Genomic DNA, 27,648 nt, shown 5'->3' with positions numbered 1-27,648 from the left:
ACAATTTCTATAAAGTTCCTTTTTACTCACACAATATGTTGTTTACTTGTATTCCTTTTCGTGTTGCTTAAGTAAGGTGAAATAATTTTGTGTGATATATATTTAAGAAATTTTAAAAAATAAAATATTGATACAACGAAATTTTATTTCTAAGCCATTAGAAGGTAAATCACTCACACACAAAAAGTATGCAGGATCATTTGAACAATTTAATGTTTGAATTCAATTACTGAATCAATAGTTCAGTGCTATATTTATTTTTTGAAGTTTAAATTGAAATGTAATATTTCAAATCATAGTCTATTTAGTTGGTCTCAAGTGTATGTTTTTGAGTTTTTAAAAATGTTTAACATTTTCATCAATTTGAAATAATTTGTTCTTAAGCCCTCCAATATTTCTAGTATTCTCGTATTATTAAATATGAATTATATTCACATTAGTTACTTGTATTTAGGTGACTTATTTGCAGTTAAACGTTGACTTCCTTTTTTTTCAGTAACTTTAGAATTACTGTCACATAAAGATAAAATAAAATGTTTTTCAAAAGTGAGTTTGTAATGGATTATTTTATCTTCTTTTTAACTTGCTATTGGTGTCATTGAATGTTGTGGTATTTTTAAAATCATTCATTCACTTAATATATTTGTTCAGGTCCTATAATCTTTATTTTTAAGTAAAGATCTTCATTTATATTTTGTCAAGTAAATATATTTATTTTGGTGTTTTCATCAGTGTCTGGAAATTTCCTGCAATAAACAAAAAAGGAAGGTAAATCTATTTTACATCTTTTTTTTAAGTAGCAATGCATGTCCCCTACCTGTCTCCCCCTCCCCGCCAACACACAGTTTTAAGTCCTAATCAGTATCTTTTCAAATGACATAGTTACTGAGAGGTTACTTACTTAGCTTATAACTACCTGATTTTTTTCTACTCTTGGAACTAACAGGGAATATTATATTTAAGAATACGATCATTATAATTAGTTCACTGCATGCAATTTCCTCCTTTTCCATGGGAAAATGAAGATTTTGGCTAAGCATAATAGGTATATTTGATGAATATGTAAATATATATTTTTATTGACTGCGGACAATCTCTTGTCACCTGTTTTATTTCTCAATTTTTGTGGTACAGGTAGTGCCATTAAGATGTTTCATATGCATCAAAAGTAGGATGCCTGGAAGACGATGGCAGTGTAATTACACAGTACATCATGAGCGATCCAACTTTGGCATAGCTGAAGATTACTTCACAGTTTTGAATTAATCTGAATGACCTCAGCTTTATTGCTGTTGAGATTCCAGACATGATAAAATGTCAAGTCATTGGAAATAAACCGACAGAACCTAAACAATCTGACATGACAAATGCATAGTTTCTCTGACTTGTTCCATATTCTGCAGACTTTATTACCAGCTGTAATATTTTATTAAGAAACACGTCTTAATGAATGTGTCTTCCACCTTACTAAAATGTATGTCTGCTATGTAAAGAGTAGAAAATCCATTGCTCTGTACATTTGCATTTCACATGCACTAAAACTTAACGCACAAAAAAAGTAAGTGGTGAATCATTGGTTTACTTTTATTTTATCTTAATTTTGAAGGGGTGCATGTTAGTGGAATGCTAGTAAATCAATCACTATTGGACAATTCTATTATTTAAATTTATCACAAGTTTTTCAATGCCATTAGATAAAAATGGAATTTGTTGGCATTCTCTATGCTGACAACTTAAAACAAAACACCCTATTTAACTTAAATTGATAGAATACTACAAAGAATAGCTGTCTTTACATTTATTGTTACTAGCCCCACAAAATGTTCTTTTATAAGACATAAAGTTCGTATCTCAGCATATTGTCTTGAAAAGGGGGCTCTTTCACCTGCAGTTTGAATTATCCGATGCCCTTTGGAATACCATTCATTGCTTTATTTTTTTCCCCCATATTGGAGGATCTCAACTCTGACTAAACTCTTCACCTTCACTAACCATAATCCGTTAGAGAGGACTCCAGGCTCTATCATTTTCATCGATGTGTAATTTCCTTTACTTTTGCTTTTAACCATCCAAATGTAAATGTAAAGCTAACTCATAAACCTAATATGTAACTTGAACTGGCTCTCATTGAATGGATTGGATGGAATAAGCAGAAACGTCCCCAGCCCTTTAAGTGAGATGCACATGTGTTCCGAAAATTCTCATACTACTCCTCGCCTTATGACTTTCACTGTTTCACCCTTACCACTCCCACTGCCGGCCACATTTGAAGTTTGAAATCCACTATATTTGACGGCTCCCTATCTCTCTGAACACTTGTTCAGTTATTTTCTTACCCCTAAGTTTCCTACTAAATTAAATGTCCTAATCAAGAAAGATTTCTAGTACACTATTCAACATCGACCTCTATTTCTCTCTTTTATTAGAAAAAAAAATTAGACTATTTCTAACACTCATTTATGAGCCACGAGTTTGGACTACGACCAATCGTACTGTGAATTGAAAGTTTTTGATGTTCCTCAGATACTTCATCACAATCACACAAGAGGCAAAAGATACAAACACAGTTTCTGATAAATCGTATTTCCATTTAATGGGCGTTTTAGAAGAAAAAAAGGAAAATGAAAAATTATACGTTCTGTGCCTTGCCCTTTTTCTTTGGAATTTGTCCTTAGGTTTAGTACAACTGTAATAACTTTTTCACATGTTTTCTTGCCTCATTAAACAGAAGTTCAGGGACCCTCATATTTCCTAATACCTCAGGAGTGCCTCACTAGGATCAGGGTTTAATTTATCTATTAAGAAATATTTATGCTGTAAAAAAAGTAGTTCCAAAAGCCAAGATAGATTCTGCTTACGTAATTAAGGCTATTTGAAATCAGATAGATTCCTCTTGAATATCTGGCTTTATCCTTCTGGTAGAAAATAGGAATGCAATGTAACCCATTCTTTTGTTTTTCTTCTTTGATTTGATTGCCTCCAGTTCAATCACTGCTTTAAGTTCAGCAAACATTAAGCATCCCTAAATGACAGCTACTATGTTAAGTGCTTAGGAAATAAAAATAAAACAATAATCCTAGCCTATGAGAAGTTACTACTTTGATCAATTAATGTGACTTTCCTTAACTGAGATTTCTTCATAATATCTATGTAACACTTTAGCATTGTGACTTGGAAGGAGTTTTTTGTTGTTGTTGTTAGGTCTATAATGTTTATTTTTTTATTTATTTAAACTTTTAAGTGCATTTTTTAGAAAGACTCCTCATACCCTCTTTGAAGGCAGATATACTATGAATTAACTAAGCTAATTATTTAAATATAATTCTTATGGACCACTGTAAAGTATCATTTTGTCTTATATGTAAAAAAAAAACAAACTTTAATTGAGTATTTAGCTATCTTGAGACCAAATCACATATACGTTCCATGGAGATAATATGTTGGATTTAAATACGGCTGATCTGCATATTCAAGATAGATGGTAGATATCATTTTCTGGGGGAAGGAGGGAAGAAGGGAGATTTAACTGCCGCCCATGCTAATAAAATTACCAAGTTTTGAAACTGATTGTGAAAGAACTACAGGACCTCAAAAAATAATTGGAAATCAAAAAGAAAATATCTGGCAGAATCTCTACAAGATGTGATTGATTTTTTTCTCACACCTTCCTGGAGAAAATAACTGTAATACTGTAACGTGATTTTTAAATGAACTTCCCTATGCAACAGACATTTATAGTAACTTCTTAATTTATTTTCCATAAATGTAACTAAAATTCTAAAACGAATGAATCACCATGGCTGATTTACCCATGGGAAAGAGCCATTCTAAATCCAGTAAGAGAAATTGAAAGTGGAACTCCAACATCAAAATGGAAACTTTAGATTTTTGTGTTTAGTTTTGTTTCCTAATTTTTATTTTCTCTCATTTCCTTTCCTCATTTTAATTTGAACAGACTGTTGTTAAGCCCATTAATATTTGCTTTAATGAAATGTCAGTAAAAGAGCATGCATTATATCTTTCTTGTGTGTCAGACTTTTAAAAATTCTACAAAACCTTAAAATAATGTCTATGTTTTTTTTATTTTTTTGTAGAGTATTGCAATCTTCCATGATTCTGAAATGTTTTATCTAAGTTTTGCTGATTCAGTATAAATTTCATAGTAATATAAATGCTCCACCTGGTGGTAAAAATAAGCATTTTACTTTTTTTCTTTCTTAATGCTATTAAAAAAACTTCAGAAGACAGAACTTTATGATTTTTAAAATATCAGTAAAAGTATATAGAAAGGTGACAAATTAAAATTTACTAAATATAAGCTGAATCTTAGTCTATAATAGACTATATTTCAATATATCATCGACTAGAATTTTGATTAACTATACAGATTATCATTTTACAGGTTATTTTTAGTTTAATGATGTATACTTATTGAAGTCATTAGTTTTAGGAAATATAACCTCAACTTTCTATATCTATCTGTCTATCTATCTATCGTTTAAGTATCTATAACTTTTTATCTATGTCTTGCAACCTGTAGTATCTATAACTTTTTACCTATGTCTTGCAACCTGTAGTATTAGTACCAATTAATTTCATGAATAGTCCCACCCTCCCATTTGATATGTGGTACACTTTTATGCCATATAAGTGTGTAAAACAAGTCCTGCTAATAATTTAACTTTAGCATTCTCTACTATTTATAATGCCCAATTAAGATTCTAGAGCAGCACATATTGAAAAGTGAAGTTATTACTCCTAATCATAATCCTTAACTTGACAGAAAATTGCCTTTTCATTTTGCACTATAATGTTCTAAATGTGATTTACTTTCAGTAGACTCTATTTTTCAAGCCTTGTAATCTTACTACATCTCTTACTAACCCCACTGTCAATACGAATTTTATATGTCTTATCAGGCATCTTCCACCTGAAAGTTCCTGAGTCTTCCCCTATTGGCTCAGCTATTGGAAGAATAAGAGCTGTGGATCCTGATTTTGGACAAAATGCAGAAATTGAATACAATATTGTTCCAGGAGATGGGGGAAATTTGTTTGACATCATCACAGATGAGGACACACAAGAGGGAGTCATCAAATTGAAAAAGGTATATAGACTAACATAGACAAATGTTTGGACAGTTGAGTACTAAATAATAATTAAAGAAGATAAAAATAAATATTGAAAATGACAAGTAATTTTAATTTTCCTTCAATTAGCAATAGAGTTGACCCTTGAACAATGTGGGAGTTGGGGTACTGATACTCCATGCAGTCAAAAATCTGCATGTATCTTTTGGATCCTCCAAAATTTCAGTACTAGTAGGTTACTCTTGACCAGAAGCTTTGCCAATCACATAAACATTTGACACATATTTTGTATGTTATACATAGTATATACTGTATTCTTTTTTTTTTTTTTTTTTTTTTTGTGAGATGGAGTCACGCTCCATCACCCAGGCTGGTGGAGTGCAGTGGTGAGATGTTGGCTCACTGCAACCTCTGCATCCTGGTTTCAAGGGACTCTCCTGCCTCAGACTCCTGAGTAGCTGGGATTACAGATGTGCACCACCACGCCTGGCTAGTTTTTGTATTTTTAGTAGAGACGGGATTTCACCATGTTGGTCTGGCTGGTCTCGAACTCCTGACCTCGTGATCTACCCGCCTTGGCCTCCCAAAAGTGCTGGGTTACAGGCGTAAGCCACCACACCCGGCCGTATATACTGTATTCTTACAATAAAGTAAGCTAGAGAGGAGAAAATGTTCTTAAGAAAATCATAAGGAAAAGGAAATATATTTACTATTTGTTAAGTGTTAGTGGATCATCATAAAGGTCTTTATCCTCATCATCTTCACATTGAGTAGGCTGAAGAGAAGGAGGAAGAGGAGGGGCTGGTATTGCTGACTCAGGGATGGCAGAGGCAGAGGAAAATCCACATATAAGTGGCCCTGCACAGTTCAAACCTGTGTTGCTCAAGAGTCAACTCTATTGTAAATTAAAAAAAAAAAAAAAGACCTAGTGATGCTGAGTATTTACTTCTACAGGTGCTATTATTCTGTGATTCAACTATTGCATATTTTATGTTGAACAGTTAGGCCTGATAATTTGATGACATCATTTAAAAAAGATTCTTACCAGAGTTTAATTGTAACCTAATTTTTTATTACTATAAATATAGAGAAAAGATTAATTTAAAAACAAGATCGAGAAGTAACTCTAACCCCACCAGTCTTGATATTGAGCCTTTTTATGGCTCTTCTGAAGATATAAATATCTAATTCACCACAATGTTGGTTGATATTACAGTGGAGGCATACTGATGTGTGTAAGCTCTAATCACCTGAGAAGTAGAAGAAATGTGAAAGGCCAGTAATGGACATGAGAGAGCTATAAGGAGGGAAGTAAAAAAGAATTACCAAGAAACAGAGAGAGAGAGAAAGACAGACTGTGCTGGGAAGCTGTTTAGTGTTGACATACGGATTAGAGCCAAAGAGGATTGCAGAGGGCAAAATTAGTTGAAATATTAGGAAGAAATTATTATTTACAGTGTATGTAGTTTTGTCTTTTGTTGGGTGGTGACATGAAGGAGTCTGTTAATGTGAGAAAGAAAAATTATAATGGCATTTAAGGTGTGCAGATTTTTTCCATAATAATGAGGCAAATGATAGGAATTTCCAATAACAAAATAAAAGCAGAAAAGTGAAGCTCATTTAGTTCAGCCATTTCCTCCCCTTCTACAAAACACACTCTATTTTGAAGAATTTTGAAGAATATACCCCAAACTGCAGTATACAATACTCATTTACTCATTGTAATTATTTTAACCAGAATAAATACTTTGTATTTAGTTCCATTAATCAGTCTCACATATTTGCTCAGGAACTCTGAATTTTAACAAGGAAGAAATATATTTGGTAATGAAAATACTCTTAAAAAGAAATACATTTTTCAAATAGATTATCATAGTTTTATTTCTAATATTGTGCAAAAATTATGCTTAGTCTAGAAATGAACCCACATGATCCCACTCTATTAAATTAAGCATTTATGTTAAATTTGCAAAGTACACTTAGAAAAATATGTCAAATTCTTATCAACTTTACTCCTTTATTGTTATTTAGTTTGTTTTTCTCTTTTTCTTTCAGTCCCAAATCAATGTAAAGTCTTCTCACTTAATTTTTTCCGTAAGAAAGTCTCCAACAAATAAATCGCATTTAAATGGGCTACAAACATCTATTCAAATGGAACAAATAAAAATCATTAATAATATAAAAAATATTTTAAATTAAGAAGTCATAATATTTAAATATAAAATTAAGTATACTTCCAAAGTAAAATTAAGGTACAAAAGATTCAATTCTAGATATATATTATATATACTTGTTTGTAAACTTATTTATATTTAATTATTATAACTATATTTTATATTCACACACATAGTTTTATGTTTATATTTTCATTTTTATTTACACATATTTACCTTGTATACCAATAAGTAATCAATGTCTAGATGTCAATCTAGAAAAATGTATGTCATTCTTATTTATTTTTAACACAATTGAAAAAGGTGTGGTTTAATAATAGTCCTTTATCTTATTATATCAAAACATATTAATCTTTGAAAGTAATCATTCAGTTATATAAGTTCAACTATCATGAAAGCAACAAGAACATATCTGCCTTTTTCATTATGAAAGATCTACAGAGAATAAGTCATGTTATTTATTTTGTGTATTTATTGTGTTTAATTTATTTAGAATTTTTATAGTTCTTAACTGGATTAAAATTGAGATATGCAAAATTATATAATACCTTTATTAAAATAGATTTAGGTAGGGTAGATAATCTTGAAAGTATATCTGCAAATAAGAAAAACACACACACTCTTCTCTTTTCTCCTGTGGTGGATGAATCATTGTTGTCCATTTTACTGGCCTGAAATTCATTATCTAAGTAAAGCTCAATGTCCATAACTTTCACTAGTTCATTCAACAGGTATTTTGGAAGCAGCCACTGTTTTCCAGACTCCACTATGGAGATAGGGCAGTGAACTCAACAGACACACTCCCCGCACTCATACAGCTTCCATTCAACTGAGGACATCAGAAGATAAAAAACCAAATTATAAATCACTTTCAGCAGTGATGAATTCAAGCTAGAAAGACTTAAAGCAGGATGAAAGGGTAAAAGGCATGTGGAGGGTGGAGGGTATCCTACAGTGAGGTGAAAAATTAAAAAAAAAAAGACTTCTGTATTAGAAGGGAATATGAGCAAAAACCTGACCGTGTGGTACTTGGGTGATGTGAGTTTGAGCAGCAATTTCAAAATCTCTGAATTGGGAGTATACAAGCCAAGAAGGCCAGTGGGGCTGGAATGCAGTGAAGGAAGAGGGCCTTAGCCAGAGATGACTGGCTTGCCAGGGAGAGCCTTGTAGACCAGGCAAAGATTTTGAATTACTAACAGATCACGATATAGAGAGCCCATGTGAGTGTAGATCTAGATCACTTTTACTCTTTTATTTATTTTTATTTATTTATTTGTTTTTTTTTTTGATAGGGAGTTTTGCTCTTGTTGCCCAGGCTGGAGTGCAATGGAGGGATCTCGGCTCACTGCAACCTCTGTCTCCCGGGTTCAAGCGATTCTCCTGCCTCAGCCTCCCAAGTAGCTGGGATTACAGGTGCCTGCCAACACGCCTGGCTAAGTTTTTGTATTTTTAGTAGAGATGGGGTTTCACCATGTTGGTCAGGCTGGTCTTGAACTCCTGACCTCAGGTGATCCACCCGCCTTGGCCTCTCAAAGGGCTGGGATTACAGGCATGCGCCACCACACCTGGCCTCACCTTACTCTTGTAGACCCAAGTGACTCTGGTTGTCTTAAGAGAATAATAACTAGGAAATAATGAGAGCAATAGCTCAGTTAAGAGACCATAGAAGTAAGCCGGGAAACAGACAGAAATGTGGAACGTGATGGTATAGCAACAGAGATGGTGAGAGATTGTGAGATTCTAAATAAATTTTAAAGGAACAGCCAAAACATATTTGTACAAATATTATCATCATCTGGTAAATTACACCAAGCAATTGAGGACTTCAGAACTTAATAAAACACATGGATTTTCTTTCTGTGTTGTAATTTGCTTTCATCTCTAAATACGGATCCACTAGAGGCAATCCCCTGTGCTAACCTAGTGTTCTATTAGAAAGAAAATTGTAGCCTGCACCCTACATCTATTGAATCTTTGAAAAATAACTCAGGAGGACATTTTTGTAATGAAACTTAAAAACTATCCACCTATCTATTGTATATATTGTATTGTGTATTGTGTTTGTACACGCACATGTACATAGATACGTTACTCAATTAAACATGGTAGTATGACTTGATAAAAATATGAGAAAATATCTTATTGAATAAAGCCCCTAAAAATTCAAAATCAATTGAAACACTAGAACAATTTTTTAAATACAGAATGCTTTTGGGTAAAGACTGTAAAATAGTACTATACTCAAGCATACATTCAATAATTTCTCAGAAAACTTTATCTTGCAATTATCATTAGGAATCCTTAAAGAATTAGGTGTATCTCAATAACTGTGTATGTAAACATCAACAGTAGTGTTGCAGATCCAGAATGATCTTAAATTATTTGTTAAGGTTTTCTCTTCAATATTGCAATACAAGAATTCTGATATAAAATCAGATTCATAGAGAAATTACATTTTAAGTATACTAAATGCATTTAGAAAGTTCCAAATATATATTCTACATTTGAATATGTAGTCCTTTTTAAACACCAGTTATTTTAATTTTTTAGCTAACAGATTTTGAGCTGCAATAGAGGAATGAGGCATGATATGCTTTGTTTTCAGAGTTTTTCTTTTTTTAATGCACTTAAGAATACATTAAAATGCTAATGATCTGAAGCACATATTGTTATTACTGTTTTATCTTCAAAATCTTTTATTTGCTTTTCTTTCACTATTTTCTCCTCTGTCTATTTCCTGTGTAGAGGGAGGGCTTGAGGAAACAAAAATGATGGTCAGGTTTAGATGAACTGAGAAGACTGAAGAAAGGCATTTTTATTTATTAACCTTAACTTTGATTCACTTTAGGAGCCCTGTGACAGAATGCCATTTCACTGTGACACTTTGAATTCAGAAGAACATTATGAAGCTTTATAAATTGCTCCAAGGCATAAGATATTGGTAAAACAAAACAAAACAAAACAAAACAAAATAAAAACTGCTTTTATTCCACCCTCACATCCTACCACTCTGAGAAAACTATAAAAAAAAACAAAAAAAAAACTTGTCCTATATGGTGTTGGGTATTATAGCAATAAAACACTAATAAAATCAGAATAAAGTTTTTTAAAAATTCAAATTGTCTAGAAATTAGGAGGTGAGCTACATTTACAATGACAGAATAAGAGTTTTAAAATTCAATGACTTCATTCTTAGTGAAAACCTAAATGAAATTTGTGTTTAGTCACTAGTGTTTTTTTGCTACTGAATAAATGGGAATAAAATATATACTTCTTATATATAAATATGAATAGTAAGTTACATGCATTAAAAGTTTTCAAGGACTCAAAATCTAAATATGGTTATAGAAGCACTTGAATTTTCTCCAAAGTGATTGCAAAATTTAAATAATTAAAATAATTAAGTGAATACTTAAGTTATCCAAAATAATAATTTAATATCCTGTATAATTTTTCAAACAGTTCTCTACCATTTCTACAAAAGCTTGTCTTAGAAACTGTTTAAAATGAAGAGTGAAGTGATTTCCTATTTATTTTTTAAAAGTAAAGCTTTTTTGGAATTAAAAACAGCGCTTAACATTTTGATGTTACCTGGCAATATTAGTTTGTTTCAAATTAACATAACTGTGTGATCACATAAAATCCAAAGCAGAATTTTCCTTTTTCCTTAAAAACATATGAGATAAGTGATATTACTCTTCACAAGGAGCCTTTTAACAAATAGGCTAAGGTGCCAGTTGGTCCCACTGAGCATATATACTTACCCGTTAATCAGTAAAACTCTTTTTCTTTTTTCACACTTAACAAATGAGTTCACGTCATATGATTTGGTAGCATAGCACCATCATGTGGTTAATTTTTGAATAACTCTTAAGAACAAAATGATAATAAAATTCGGAATTTTTTACATAGCCAAACATATATGCCTCAGTTTCATTTTAAGATAATGCTATCTTTAGCCACACTAATGTACCTAATTAAAGAAAAAACACGTGAATGCTGTTATTTCTATAAATATTATGTTTCTGTTTTTCTAAATATTTGTCTTCACCTTCTTTCGTAATGCCTTACCTAGTTTCCCTAAAGTCTCATCAACTGTAACTTAGCCCCAAATCAACGTAACCACTGCAGATTTTTCTACAGTCTTGTAGACAGTTCTAACTGCACATGCTATAGACTTTTCAAACTCACTGTCTAAAGCTGAGTTCTTTCTTTGCTCCCAACAAAAGTCTGACTGCTCATGTTTTCTCCTTTCCAGTTTCTTAAAGCAAAAATCTATGATTTTTCTAATGCCTCTTCCATTCCTATTGACGTCCCCTTGCCAAATAGGGCACAAAGGTTAGTTGCTGATTTTTCCAGAACTCAGGTTAAAATTTTCCTTTCTCCACCTATAAATTTGCCATAAAATACTCTTCCTGACTCCTTTTTGCCGCTGCAATGGCTATTTTCCCAGCCTCACATGTTATTTTCCTCCAACTAATCTTTTTATTCATGGGGGAATGAAAGAAATCTATTTAGACATTTAGATAGAAACATGTTCATCTTACTTAAGTCAGTTTCTGGTCCTATTGATAGAAAGATAAAGATCAAAGAGTGCATTTTCTATTACTATCTTCTGCACACACACACATATACGTGCATGCTCATATGCACAAGCTACATTCAAAGTACAGCAAATTCATTGCGATGTCTACCAATGGTATTGTGGTTCTCCTCCTTCTGCATAGAACTCCCTGTCCTATATAAGTATCTTCATGAATTCTTATACGTTCTTTAACATTTTTTTCTCCGTTGCTTCTCAACAAAGGCCTCCTAGAGTCCCTCAGGCAAAGTTGATCACTCCTTTATTTTGTCCCCAGATGTCAACATTTCTGTCAAAGCATCTATGATACTTACGTGGTTCTCATATTGAAAATACAACTGATTCCTCCTACTATATTTTCAGCCCGTGGAGGCACTTTTCCATATCTGTGTTTATTTCCCCATCAGTAAAGGAAATGCCTGAAATATGTAAGATGTTTAAAATTGTTGTCAACTAAAAGAACAAATATCTTCTGTTGGTTTACTGTTTTCATTTCTGATGCATTATTTTTCTTTTTACTCATATAGCATGTAAAGTTTGGAACTTTTTGCAAATAATTTAGAAAAATATGTTTTACTGATTCTGCAAATAGGAAACCTGAAGCTCAAAGAAGGAAGATGATTTTTCAAAGTCACACAGCTTGCTGTAAATCGTAGTATATGTTTAGAAAGAGTATACTTCCAATTATTGTGTACAACAATGCATGTTAGAAAAGATAATTGGCCTCCCCAATAGTCACGATTTATACTGTATGTGTGTATGACACATATATTTTATTTCAGCATTTATAATATGTGATGAAACCCTCTGTAAGTTTTTAGGGGAAATATCACTAAAAACCTATGTCTAGAAGCACTAGAGTTTCTTGCAATTCTTTTTTGTTTTGTATTGTTTGTTTGTTTTTTAATCTTGGTTACTAAATTTATTCCAAAAATTGCCACTAAAATACAGGCATTACTATAATGACCATGATTCTTAAGATAATTTGTTAAAACTATGAAAATTTTGCAGAGTTGCAAAACACTATAGTAACAACTTGTCCACAGAAAAATTAAGTGCATTTCTAATAAATAGTTTTGTTACAAATATTTTTAAGTTATATAAAATGGATGTTTCTTCATTTAAATATTTTTGTTTATAAACACTTTTTGCCTATTAATTCTATCTTTCTTATAAGCTTATAATTATTAATTTTCTAACAAATGGTGTTGAAATTTTGTCCAAACTAAAATCTACATTTCAAAACTTACTACATTTCATTGTTTTTCCCTTTGTAACAGGGACATTCTCACCTGATATAGTGGCAACTTTTGTTCATCAAATACAAGCTTTTTTATATAAAATATTGAGTTGCAACCTTTTGTCAATGATGATGAGATATGCATAAACTCTCCCACATCTCTTCCCAGACAAGAATTGACTACAATATTGATCATAAAACTAAGGTTTAGGAAACCTGTTTTTTCATTAAAATGATGCTTGTTCTGAACATCTTATCTTTATTGTTCAACCTAGTGTAATAAACCTATTTATAAGAGCTTGCTCCTAGTGTCTGTGCATCCTGGTTCAGCCTGGCATAAATCTGTTTTCTAACTGCTTGTCTTAGAAAGAATCTAGTCTGTTTCAGATAAGCCTACATCCTCGGATCATTTGCGTTCATTGACAGTACTCCTTCCCATTGCCTATTAAGACCTACTAGATAATTGAGAGTGTAGAGCCTTATCACTCAAGGACATATTTTCCTAAAAGTGATGGCTTTACTGTGTTGGTAAAAATAATATAGGCTTACTATAAAAATTGAAGTAATACAGAAGAGTAAAAAGTAAAGAGGGACAAAACCACAGCTACAGTGAGTCATAATATGGCATAACTGGTTCCTTTGCTCAGGGCCTTTTGGGCGGAAATCAAGGCGTGATTGGGGCTATGATGCAATCTGAGCCTTGGAGTCTTTTGTAACCTTAGTGGTTCCTAGCAGAGCCAGTTCCTTGTGGCTGTTTGTTTTGTATTACTGTTGTATATTTGCTTTGTTTTTGTGGTAGTCACTGCTTCCTTGTGACTGTTATGACAATGTTGTTAGCTCTTGCCAAATATCAGGTTTCATTTCCCACAGGCACCCCTTGAGTGCTTGCCACTTGCCACATAATCTCCTATAATGACAAATTTACTTCTTATAAGGCAGGGCGAAAAACATCTGCATCACCCCTTTCTTTTAAGGGGTCTCCTGGTTAGATCACACCTCTCAAGTAAAATCTCCCTAATTAACTCAGTGTCAAGTGATTAGGGACCCTAATTATATCTGCACAACTTATTTTTCCATAAAACTTAATAAGTTTATGTGAGCGAGATGTCATTTAATTCACAGGCCTCTCACACAATGAATGGCAGAGTCATTGCACACAGAGTATAGGTCATTGGGGGCAGGAATATTGGGAGCATCTTAGAATTCTGCCTGCTGCAGCTATCATTTTTTCAAATTCCTCAAAATATCTATAACCATAGCTATGCATTTCCACTCAACATTATCTGAAAGCATGAGGAGCCCTGGAAGAGCCCAGGCAGCTATTCTCTTACAATTTATGCCAAAAAATTGCTTATTTCCCTTTGAAATGAGGAAACCTTTTGGCACTTAACATTTCATTTAGTTTTTTGTGACCTGGACTTCAGCAATGTAAGAACAGAGAAAGTAGTGCTGTAATAGCCCAATGGGCTCTTCCTGCCCATTGCACAGACAAAACCAATTCTCTAAGACCACGGTACTGCAGTAAAGAGCTTACCTGACACTAGGCTAGCCATGTGGAAGACAGAGTTGTTACTCAGATCAGTCTCCCTGAAGGCCCAGAGGTTAAGGTTTTCCAAGGATAGTTAGGTGGGCAAGAGACTAGCAAATGGGTGCTGCTGATTGGTTGGGATGTCATCATAAGGATGTAAAATATAGTCCCCCCATGCTGAGTCCCTCTCTGGGTAGGGAGCCATAGGACTGGTTGAGTCAATGCCACAAATCTGGGTGGGGTTAGAGTGAAAAACATTTCAAAAGACCAATCTTAGATTCTGCAATAGTGATGTTATCTGTAGGAGCAATTAGGGAAGTTACAAATCTTGTGACCTCTGTTCACATGATTTCTGAGCAGTAAGAGATTATAGAAACTACCTATGTTTTAGCAGAATTCAGGCCACTATCATAATCCTAATCTTGTGGCCTTTCTTTAGTTTTGCAAACGTGGTTTTGGCCCAGGAACAAGGAGGGGATCAGTTATAGGGAGGGACTACTATCGTCCTTGGTTCAAAGTTAAAGTATAAACTAAATTCCATAGTTAGCTTGGGCTATGCTGGGGAATGAGCCAAGATTGCCAGCCTGTGAGGCTAGAAGCAAGATGGAGTACATCATGCTAGACTTCCCTCACTGTCATAATCTTTGCCAAGGTGTTTTCAGTGTGGGAGATATAGGCTCTTGGGCCACAAAAGGTTTGCTGAAAAATTACTGACATGAGGCAGATTGATTAATAGGAGAAAAGGCAAACAAATTATTTAACGTGTATACACAGGTGCCTTCAGAATGAAGACCCAATTTCCCAATAAGTTACAGAATCTAATCACCATCTTAAGGTTACAGAAAGAATGGTGGCCCAGAACATGGACAAAACCAGGTTGTCTTGGTAAATCACGTTTAGTGGCAAGAAAGGTTATGAGAGGGAGAAAGGAAGTGGCTTGGCTAGCAAAGCCACTTGTTATGTAAATGAAACCTCCCTCAGTGAAAATAGATGATAGCTATTTATTTTCAGACTTTTAAAATTGTCAGGCTCTTATTGGCTCCTAGGTCTGGGAAAGGCATAGAAAAGACCTGCCTACATTAATGGGAATTCTTTACAGATGCAATTTTTCTCCCACAAAAGACAGCTTTGCAAGGCCACTTATATTTTCTGGCCCTGTGGCAGACATTTCAAAATACATCAGAGAAATATATTAGGGGTAAAATATTTTTTATTTCCTTCAGTGGCAAAAAACAAAGAAGCAAAATTCCCCCCTTCCCCAATTCCTCCCTTGAGTCTCTGAAGAGCAATTGAGTATATCATATTTCATTTCTCTATAGTTGGCGGTTCTTACTGCACAACTCGATTAGATGAATTGTTTTCCTGAACATTCTGGTGCCACTAATCTTCCCTTATAGAAACAACCTAAAGAGAAAGAAACTGCTCAACTAAATTCTCTTTAGTCAATCATTTCTTCCCTTTAAAGAGGTTCATAACCATTAAATGGGCTCCAAGCAATGCCACAAAGTTTTCTATTTATTGTGCAAGAGATAAATTAGTTCAACCTCACAATAATGTATATCTATCATAGAATTGATTCTTATTTTCTGGCACTGGAAGTAATCCTATTTATTCTATATTTATTTCAAATGCTGGAATTTTTAGAAACTAAAGTTCATTCCCCCAAAAAAATGGAGGGTAGTCAGTCAGATGTGTAGGTAAAGTCAATTAGAGAGAGATCACTGCTGATTCTCTTTGCCCTTTCTGAGCTATATACCATTTTGTAAAATGGGATTGCCTAAAGGTCAGGGGCACGAAGAAGTAAGTCCACCTAGGATACTATGGTGGCATTTCTCTTACAATTTTCTTTAGTTCTTTGATCACTACAGGCTATAAGTTTTCAGTTGCAAAAAATCTGTAGTACAGGATTCTTTTATCTTACTCTGTCTCCCTGACAACCAGATATTTGCCTGCTGTGATAGGTGAGGGGTTCTTAAAAGGCACGGAATACATCTCATCTCTTTTAAAGGTTTCAAAATTCTCCTTTCATGTCTGGCTTGAAAAGGAGTTACCTGTAGAGAATCAAGATTATCCAGATAACAGTAGTGTGTAATCAAGTAGGGAAAAAAAATTAAGATCTTATCTAGAAAGAATTTGCCAAATCATATAGATAATTAGAAGTATTTCAACATATGAGAAAGTAGAGAGGGAAATGGGGAATGATTGGTACAAATGTTTACATTCTAAGATAGAAGTTAATTTTTGCCTAAAAAAGGGAGTTAATATGAGCCACGTCAGCTCAATTTGCTTTCTAGGCAAAAGGAACCCCAAGGTGATAAAAATCAAAGTAGTCTTATACTACAAGTTAAGGATACCTAACATAGACAACTTATATTGTTTAACACTTATAGAGCATTTAAAGTTTGGAAAAACAGAAAATATATTTTTATATGTTCCTTAATTTGAATTAGCTAGTGCATGCTTCTATCTTATACATCATTCTCTCTCCGACATCTTCTAACATATTCAATTTCTCTTAAACACATGTAATTATAGAGAACTTGGCACTTCTTCAAACTCACTCATTAAGCAAGATGGCAATATTCTGTGATTTGTTGAATGAATTGAGAGGCAAGTCTTGTCTTTTCATTTTTCCATCCTTACAGGATGCATGTCAGGCCTTGCCACCACATAAAACATCTACGTGAGTGTGTGTGTGTGTGTGTGTGTATTTTTTTTAAATTCACTATAGAATGATTTTATTTGTTAGAGGTTTTCTCCTTTTTCTAACCTAAATTAACTCTCATTAATAACTCAAATTACTATTAATTCACCACTCAGAGGCATAAAGAATAACCCTAAGTAATGTCAACATAATGGCCCTTCAAGTATTTGAAAATGTGTGTCTTTCCTTGCCTTGGCAGTAATTGTAGTGGTTTCTTATTTTTGGCTTTGGTAATATTTTATCATTCTAGTCTTGCAACAAGTTGTCTTTTCTTGAGTCTGATTTCTTTAACAAAACACAGTATCCAAGCTTTAGGCTGATCAAAGGAGCATCACTGGGCGATCCTCTCTCTTTTTTTCAGATATTACACTTCTATTCATGTCATCAAAGGCCATGTTATCAACCATCGCATATTATGCATACTATTCTTTGCTTATATAGGTATTAAGAGAAATCAAATTTCTAACAGGAGAAACATTAAAATGAAAGGAAATCAATATTATAAGTTAACAGGTGTAAGGTGAGCAAATTAAAATATAGAAAGGTAAAAAGAAAACATTGATTACAAAGCGGGTAAACACATGAATAAAAATATGATAAATAAAAGGAATACCTATAGGGAATTAATAAATATAGTTCCTGCCACATAAAAAAGTATGGTGAAAGAGACTGATATCATATTCAACTGAAATTGCTGTTTTGTTGTAATAAATTCCATGAAATTGTGAGTTTTTGAAGATTTAAAAGTGTTTTTTTTCGTTTTTGTTCTTCAGAGGAAATGCATAAAACAGCAATCATATCTTAGAAGGAGAAAAATATCCATCCTTCCTTTATTTTCCCCAGGTGTACTACAGTAAATGAACAGGTACTGACACAGCAATTAGCAACTTACTGGGGTCAGACTTGAGGGAATTCCTTTAGAAAACACAAATTTTTAAAGGTCCCAGGAAATCACCACGTTAATGTTAAATTCGTGTTGTCTCAGATTTTCTTAGATGATCAGAGGCCAGAGCCATTGACCTTGAAATTATCACCTAAACAAAGCACCGCAGCAGCACCATATTTCAGGAATAGTGTATTTTCAGTTATTTTGGACATAAAATTAATATTTACAGTGAGGGTGCAAGTAAGCAGCAATAAGCTAAAACTGAGCATCCGTGACTCCATAGAAAATGACTTTCTATAATATGTTTCACAGCCTTCTCTAATTTAGTCATATATATTAATATATAAAGACACAATTCTTGGTCATGTGTATTGATGATGCATTACAGTGCCCATAATTTATATATACAGTTCTGAGAACACACACACACAAAAATTCTTTTTAAATGAGCACTATGTATGCTTTTAAATACTGATACAGACATTTACTAGTAAAAAAAAAAAAAAGACCTAGACATCCAAAAGTATTTAATATAAGATGCCATAAAATATGACAACAAATTATGGAGTTTTCATGGGACCACTTTCCCAATACCAAATTTGCAGCTAGAATCTAGAATATCTTCAAAGATCCTATTTCATTTTTATTCATTTTTTGTTTGTCATTGCTTTGTTCCACTAGATGTCAGTATTGGATAAGAGCAGAGAAACGCTTCCCTGAACATCTGTTCTCTTGCTGTTTTAACTTTGCTCATATAAAATGATTCAGCCCTACCTAGCATGTATGTCTGCACGTAAATGATGTGATTTTTTCAAACATAGGCAACTGATGATCTTTACAAGTTACCCAGAAACTTCTACATGGACGTGATTCATTTCTTAAAATGTTTACCTTGCTCCTGTAATCCCAGCACTTTGGGAGGCCGAGGTGGGTGGACCACCTGAGGTCAGGAATTCGAGACCAGCCTGGCCAACATGTTGAAACCCCGTCTCTACTTAAAATACAAAAATTAGCCAGGCATGCTAGCGGGCGCCTGTAGTCCCAGATACTCAGGAGGCTGAGGCAGGAGAACCGCTTGAACCCCAGGGGTGGAGGATGCACTGAGCCAAGATCACACCACTGAGCTCCAGCCTGGGAGAGAGGGAGAGACTCTGTCTCAAAAAAAAAAAAAAAAAAAAAAAAAGGTTTGCCTTGTACTGCCCTTACCCACTAGTTATGAAGAAAAATGAAAATTTTAAACCAGTATAATTGATAATAACTTGCAAATTGCTCTGAGGTAGTGTTCACCACTTCTGCCACATTCTATATAAATTTACTCCTTATTCTTAATTTGTCCTCACTACAGTCTTTAGATTTTGAAACAAAGAAGGCATACACTTTCAAAGTTGAGGCTTCCAACCTTCACCTTGACCACCGGTTTCACTCGGCGGGCCCTTTCAAAGACACAGCTACGGTGAAGATCAGTGTGCTGGACGTAGATGAGCCGCCAGTTTTCAGCAAGCCACTCTACACCATGGAGGTTTATGAAGACACTCCGGTAGGGACGATCATTGGCGCTGTCACTGCTCAAGACCTGGATGTAGGCAGCAGTGCTGTTCGGTGAGAAAAAGGAACATTTTCTTTTCTATGTCTCAGGAAAACAAAACAAAACAAGAACAAAAACAAGAAAACCAATTCTCTGTCCAAAACTGCATGATGATTTCATTATAGAATATGATGCTTGAAAACATAATGACTTTACATAAGAATAGAGGAAATGTTATAGGATTAGGGGGAAAATATATTATCAACTATTGCACCAGTGTTTACTAGTGGTGTTATAACCACTAGAGGTTTGATTCTCTTGTCACTCAAGGTAACAAATCTCAACTCTTCGTGTATAAACAGGATTTAATAGTATAACCTTTTAGAGAATGATTTTCATAATTAGTAATATTAAGACACTTTGGAAGTGCCTAGAGTATAATAGACATTAATACATTTTATAATTACTCCAAAATTTCTGACCCCTTATTCAAAGTTAGTGTTTGAAAAATTTATTGCAATTTGCATGTCATTTTTTCCAGTGTAACAAACGTGTCTACTGGGGTTGAGGTGAAATGAGTAGAGACAAAGTCAGAGTCAGTCCTAGAGTAAAATGAATTTACGGAATTGCTCAAAGCAAACACTTTGCAAGAAGTTGCTTCCTGCTCAACTCTCTCCCACTCTTTCTCTCTCAACACATAAAGTCCACTAGTACTATCAAGTCACAATACAATTTCCCTTTTACTCATTTATGCATTGACCCAGCAGTATGTTTTGAGACTTTATTTCCCATTCGTTCTATTGTATGCTTGAATTTTCTGCTGCATGCCCACAGCTGTTGGGAAACCAATTAAAAGACAAGTATGAGATTTGTTCCTGAATCTTCTGTCCTGAAAGAAGCTTAGTATGCAAGAACCAAAATAAGAAAACATTAAGTAGGTTTTTAAAGCAAAAACACTTTATTCTATTGACATACAACAGACAAATATCTTGTAAGATTTTACACCATGTGGCAAGTAAAGATTAAAACAACGGATCAAGTATTCAGTAGTATCCTTAACACAGTAATTGCATATAGTGACATCTCAGGAAATGGCTTGACAGCATACGTAACTTGCTCTTTGGATTTATCTGAATCCATCACCTATAGTTACATGAAAACTACCTCAGTCAGTTCTAGCTGCTATAATCCATTAACACACACTGGATGTATTAGTTTGTTTTCACACTGCTATAAAGAACTACCCTGAGACTGGGTAATCTATGAAGTAAAGAGGTTTAATTGATTCCCAGTTCCACATGCCTGGGGAGGCCTCAGGAAACTTACAATCATGGGGGAAGGAGAAGCAGGCGCATCTCACATGGCAGCAGGTAAGAGACAATGTGTGAAGGAGGAACAGTCAAACACTTATGAAACAATCAGATCTTGTAAGAACTCACTCACTATCATGAGCAAAGCATGGGGGAACCACCCCCATGAGCCAATCACCTCCCACAAAGACCCTCCTTCAACACGTAGGGATTACAATTCTAAATGAGATTTTGGTTGGGACCCAGAGCCAAACCATATCACTGGGTGACTTAAGCAACAAACACAGTTCTGGAGGCTAGGCAGTCCAAGATCAAGCACCAGCAGATCCAGCGTCTGGTGAAGACCTGCTTTCTTTTCAGCAGGTGGTCATCTTCTCCTTGTTTCCAGACACTGGAGAAAGAGAAAGAGAAAGAGAGCTCTCTCTAGAGTCCCTTTCGTAATGGTAAAAATAACTTTATGAGGGCTCCATTCTGATGAACTAATTACCTCCCAAATGCCCCATCTTTTAATACTATCACGTTGAGGCTTAGGATTGCAAAATGTGAATTTTGGGGGGATACATATCATCTTATAAGATTCCAATTCTGCCCACCCCAAATTTATGTCTTTCTTACATGCAAAATGCATGCATCCTAAGGGCCCCCAAAGTCTCAACTTCTTCTAATATTAATTAAAATCCAAAGTGTCATCTAAATATCATCTAAGCCAAACAAATGTGAGACAAAAGGTACAATTCATCCTGAGGCCAAATTCCTCTCCAGCTGTGAATCTCCAGCTGTGAAACCAAATAAATTATGTGTTTCCAAAATACAGTGGTGAAGATATTCCTATTCCAAGATGGAGAAAGAGGAAAGAAGAGAGGGGTGAGAGGTCCAATGTAAGTCCAAAACCTAACAGGGGAAACTCAATTAAACCTCAGTCTCAAACATAATCCTTCTCTAGCTCTATTCTTCACCTTTCAGGCCCACTAGAATGGATGTCCCACTTTTGGACTCACTAGGGTGGCAACATAACCTCCACCACTCAGAGGGACACCACCCGTGCTGTGGTTCTCTGCAGTGTCCTCACTCCTGTGCAATGGTCACACTCTCAGGGCTCCACTGAGCAACCCTACCCCAATGTCTCTTCTAGGCATTGATCCCAATATTTAAAATCATTATAGAAGCAGCCGTTCCACAAGCCTGGTGACATCAAATCACTGTTGGGGTGATTTGGAATTCTTCCCTCGATTTGGAGAATTCTGAATGCTCATAGCTGAAGAGAGCTATGTGATGCTATTTAACAGAGCTGAAGAAATTTGATGATCTTCTTTCATTTTACCACATTTCTGTTTTCTTTAGTACCAGCTGGCAGTGTTTCTGCTATTATAATCTCATCTGTTTTCCTGGCTTTTTTTGAAATAGTGGATGAGTTCATGGTTCACACCTATGCAAATCTTCTTATTAAGTAATCAATCTATCAACACTTAATGTTCTCTTCTAAACACACTTTCTCATTATTTTGGAACACGGATGGGGTTGAGATATTTCCAAGTCCTTAAGCTTTGGTTTCTTTTTACTTAAAACATAAAAAATTCATCTTTATTTCATTTTTTTTATTTCACATTTTACTGTAAGCAGTTGTGACGAACCAAGCTACTCCTTTAACACTTTGCTTAAAAATCTCCTCAGCTAAATATCTAATAATTTCATCACTCAAAAGTCCTTCTTTCCACAAAATACTAGACCATGAACACCATCCACCTAAGTTCTTTGCCACTTAGTGACCTTTCCTCTAGTTTCTAATAACATGTCTTTATTTCTCTCTGATAAGATCTCAGAATGGCTTTTACTGTCCATATATCTACCAACATTGTGTTTATGATTGTTTAGATGTTCTTTGGGAAGACAGAATCTTTCTCTACAGTTCTTTTTTCTTTCTGAAACTTTAACAGAATATCCTTGAACATTCATAATTTTAGCACTTCAAAGCTCTTCCAGCCTGTACCCCTTACTCAGTTTCAGAGCCACTTCTACATTTTTAGGTATTTTTTATAGCTGCACCCCTACCGCTTGGTACCAATTTCTGTCTTAGTCACTTAAGGCTGCTATAACAAATTACCATTGATGGAGTGGCTTCAGCAACAAACATATATGTCTCTTGTTTCTGAAAGCTGGAAAGGTTATGTTCAATGTGCCAAGAGATCCATTGTCTAATAAAGGCCTGGTTTCTATTTAGCAGAAAGTCATGTCCTTGTATCCACACAGCAGAAAGAGAAAGAGAGCTGTCTGGGGTCTTGGTTAGAAGGGCTCTAATCCTATTTATGAGGACTCCACCCTCATGACCTCATTACCCCCACAAAGCCTATCCACATATCATACATTGGACATTAGGATTTCAACATATGAATTTTGGGGAAACATAAACATTCAGTCCATAACAAATGTTTTTATTCTTGAAGAGAATCAGTAATCAGGAGAGAACTCTAAAAAAGCTCATCTGTCTTTTAAAAAGAAATAAGTATAACAATTACTGAGCACCCGTACATTTCAGGCTGAATACTAACCAATTTACTCACTTAATTCAAACTATTGTTTTACATTTCCATATTACAACATGATTCACTTCCAGTTAAGTTCTAGAAAACCATATATGGTTTATAGGGCTTTATGCAGACACACACACACACACACACACACACACACACACACACATCCACATATACATTCAATATTTGTTAGGTATTCTCCAAAATCTGCTGCCTTGGCAATTATTATGCATTAACCTAACATTATTTATCAGCCTTTTATTTCTGAAGCCCTTGGATGTTCTGTTGATAATTACAAAAGTGGAAGATGCCTGGTGAATAGATTCACAGGTTTTTTTAAATATGAACAGTTATTGAAAAAAATATTGAAGGTTGCAACAAAAATAATTAAAAGGTAAATGAAGATTAATTGAAACTCTCTGCAGGTCAATAAATAAGAATTTACATAGAGAAACTATGTATCTAGAGTAGAGAACATGCTATGTTGTTTAATTTACTGTATGTTGTATTTTGAAGACATAAAAGAATGATGAGGCCAAAATGTTAAGAAAAACAAGATTTTAAGGCAATACTTAAGAACTAGAAAAATCAAAAATTTCCTAAGTAAAAAACATTATTAGGTAAAGATACACATTCCAAATTCAAGAAAATTGTTAGAGTCAAGAACCTGGTGTGAGGAACAGAGAAAGGTTAACATGAAAGAAATTCTCCTGCTGTAAGTGTGTTTTTTATTTTGTACGTTGTATGTCACAGTAGCTAGTATCTGACAAGTGCTACTTTATATGAAATAAAGTAGTATACCAAGTCTTAGTTCTAATGAGTAGCAGTCGGCCCACTTGACACAGATGGATCTAATTGATCCCCACAAGAGGTTGTCAAAAGACAGCTGTTTTTGAATCAACATGAAACCTGTCTTTGTTCCATGTCCTTGGAGTGAACAACAAACTTGAATAATGTCAGCCAAGGAAACATGGGGTATGAGGCATCATCTTTCCTTGTTCTGAAAATGTGTTTACTCACTTAAGAATGAGAGTGAAAGTACGTTGTGAAAATGAAGAATTAAAGTGTAAAATTACTTGACATGGTTAGATACGCTGTTTGTTTTGTTTTCCTTTGCTTAACTGTCTTTTCACAGTTATTGTGCAAGATATTAATTTAGGACCTTGGGTACTTTATCATCATCATCTTCATCATCATCATCATCATCATCACTAAGCACAGCAAAGAGCCACATCAATGCCACAACCAAGGACTGAGCCCGTTTTGAAGAAAGGTTCTCTTAGGTTTCATGACTAGCAAACGCACCCTGTCTGGTTCCTTACTCTCAACCTTTGGCCCCAGCTTAATTTCTAGTTATTCTTTGCTTTTCTAGCCTTTGCCTTTTGATGCACTGATTTCTTGTTTCTAATGCTGTGTATTTTTTGAGGTGAACACTGCTATTATATGGTTCACAGAAACAATTTCTAGTGAGTCAAATGAGACTGGATTAAGTATATCCACCATTAGTGAAGTAGGGGCTTTTCGTAACAGCAAGTTCTTGAGTTTAGAAAGTTAAAACTGTTGATTATCCAGTTACATTGAAAGATATTATTTACTTTGAGTATTAGTGATTTGGGTTACAGAAAGATTTCAGTGGGTACTTTTGCTCAATATGTACCACTTTTCTTTTGTTCCAAACGTGTAAAATCTGTTATCCTTGGAATAAATTTAAAAATATAACTTAATCATATTTTTATTAAATCTAAAAAATTGATTATTTAATTTGAATCCATGTCAAAAGTATTAAATAATAACAGAATGATGATGTAAAGTAAATCTATTTTATGTATGTAGACTTGCATATATAAACTTAAAATAACAGTGGTTAATAGTACAATTTAAAAGTGTACAGATTGTTTCCCGACTCATAAAGATTCATCTTACAATGTTTTCACTTTGCAATGACGTGAAAACGGTATGCATTCAAACTTTACTTCGAGTACCTATATATCCATTCTTTTCTTCCCTTTCAGTTCAGCATTCAATAAATTACATAAGATATTCAACTCTTTATTATAAGACAGGCTTTGCACTAGATGATTTTGTCCAAATGTAGGCTAACATAAGTTGTTCAAGCAGGTTTAAGGTAGTCTAGGCTAAGTTCAGGAGCTTAAGTGTTTTAGATGCATTTTCAACTTAAGGTAATTTCAACTTATTATGGGTTTGTTGAGATGTAACCTCATGGTAAGTTAAGGAGCATCTGTTTTTGTCATCTTATCTACGCTTTTGTTTAATGATCTTTCTAACCAAAACCCATCACTTAAAATCAAGTAGGTAATTTAAATAATAATCAGAAAACATTTTCAACTACTAAAAAGTAGAATACAATGTTAAATTATACTAATTAGTTGTTAAAATAAAAATGCCTGTTTCCACAAAAATGATCTTATATTCCAAATCTAGTCTTTTTACCATACTTTTGTAAAAATTGCTGTAATCAATTGGAATTGATTTTTAAGAAACTCTTGATTAAGAAAGTATCAAAGTAGCTGGTTTGCATTTGAAGTCTCTTTTCAATATGACAGAAATCTTAGCATGTGTGCAAAAACCTAAGTTCAGACACAGCACACTTTGGGAGAGAGACAAAGAGAGGCCCAGCTATCATGTGACATTCTATAGCAGTATGTATAACTTCTATTAAATGTTTGAAAAAATGCCCATGCTCTCTTTCACATCTACCTCACAAGATTTTTGTGAGAATTAAATGAAGTATTGGTATAAATGTTTCTAGAGCAATATCTGGCATATTTAGTGCTACATATGTGATTTATTTTGTTCTGCTTCCCATTAGTACATAAACTGCACAGCGGCAGAGATTTTTCTACATTTTTATTGATAGATCCCACACACCTAAAATATTGCCTAGCACAAGTGGATAGTTAAAAAATATTTGTTCAACGAATGACTTGACTTATATAATACTAATTTCAGCTAAATATTAAAATGGCATTGTATTCATTTGTGTTGTCTGCATGGAGAAAAATCAACACAGCTACTTCCTTTATAAATCTAGAAAAATATCTGAGAAACTATGATAATTTCAGTATTTCAACCCTCAGATTTGTTCCAAAATGTTGGCTCACGATTGTCTCTAATAATTAACTGATAAGAAATGCTATCTTAAAAAAATCACATTTATTTTTATATGGATTATGATCCTGTAGCTTTGCAAATAATCATGAACTTGTCAGATGCTTCTTTGATGATTTTGAGAATATATACATTATATTAAGATTCACATTGTGAATACTAAAGGAAATAGATAAGATATGGAGGGCTCAAAAAAGATTAACTCTTTTATCTTAATGAATGTTCTATAATGTGTATGGATAATATTCTTCTTCTAATACCTATATGAATATTTAGTACTTTCTCAGAAAGCATGCCATGAAAAATAAAAGAAATTTTCTACCAACTGAATAATAAAATGTAAAATGAGAAAAGCTGATTAGAATTATACAAAATGAGGAATTGGGCTCTACATAAAAAAAATCTTAAAGTTCATGTTACGAAAAAACAGTGTGCTAGTTTCTATAACAAAACTATTCTTCATGAATTACTTTACTAATTCTAAGTGAAGGTAAACGCTGGCTTTTAACAATAGCTAGGACTCAAAGTACCTCCAAAGAATATATTATAAATTCTTAGATCATTTGACTGTATACAGGAAACAAATATACAGAAACAATGCAAAACATGTTAAATGAAAAAAATAGATATTTTGTACAAATTGATGGACATAAAAAGAAAAAGAGAGGGTTTGATATGGAATACCTCAAAGAAACTCAGAAATAAGCAAACCAATAAAAGGAGATGTAGAATTTAGAAACTGCAGGAGAAGCTGAATGTGTTAATCTCTGGGGATTTTGCCCTATTCATCTTTTTCACAACTGTGGTATACTGAGTGTTTAGGACCCACAAGAGAATTATTTCTCTGAAGTTGGTTTTTGCATGAAGTCTCTTTGCAAATGTGCTGATGGTATTTAGCGTGTATTAACTCCATTTATAGAAGCAAAGAAGTTGAAAAATCATTTTACTAAAA

At 33.9% G+C, this 27,648-nt stretch overlaps 1 protein-coding gene across 7 annotated transcripts in view; it reads left to right on the top strand.

Moving 5' to 3' along the window:
- The window catches only part of CDH12 (cadherin 12), a 1,137,841-nt gene that overhangs the window by 1,057,743 nt on the left and 52,450 nt on the right, over window positions 1–27,648 (top strand). For all 7 annotated transcript variants that reach the window (XM_054489194.1, XM_063664679.1, XM_063664682.1 and 4 more), the window contains 2 exons: window positions 4,920–5,107; window positions 19,550–19,803. In XM_054489194.1, the coding sequence (XP_054345169.1) occupies window positions 4,920–5,107; window positions 19,550–19,803 (442 nt within the window). The remainder of the gene's footprint in view (window positions 1–4,919; window positions 5,108–19,549; window positions 19,804–27,648) is intronic.

This window comes from Pongo pygmaeus, chromosome 4 (genome assembly GCF_028885625.2).
Source record: "Pongo pygmaeus isolate AG05252 chromosome 4, NHGRI_mPonPyg2-v2.0_pri, whole genome shotgun sequence".
NCBI classification, from domain to species: domain Eukaryota; kingdom Metazoa; phylum Chordata; class Mammalia; order Primates; family Hominidae; genus Pongo; species Pongo pygmaeus.
Note: the sequence above shows the minus strand (reverse complement) of the source record. Positions and strands in the feature narration are given on the sequence as shown.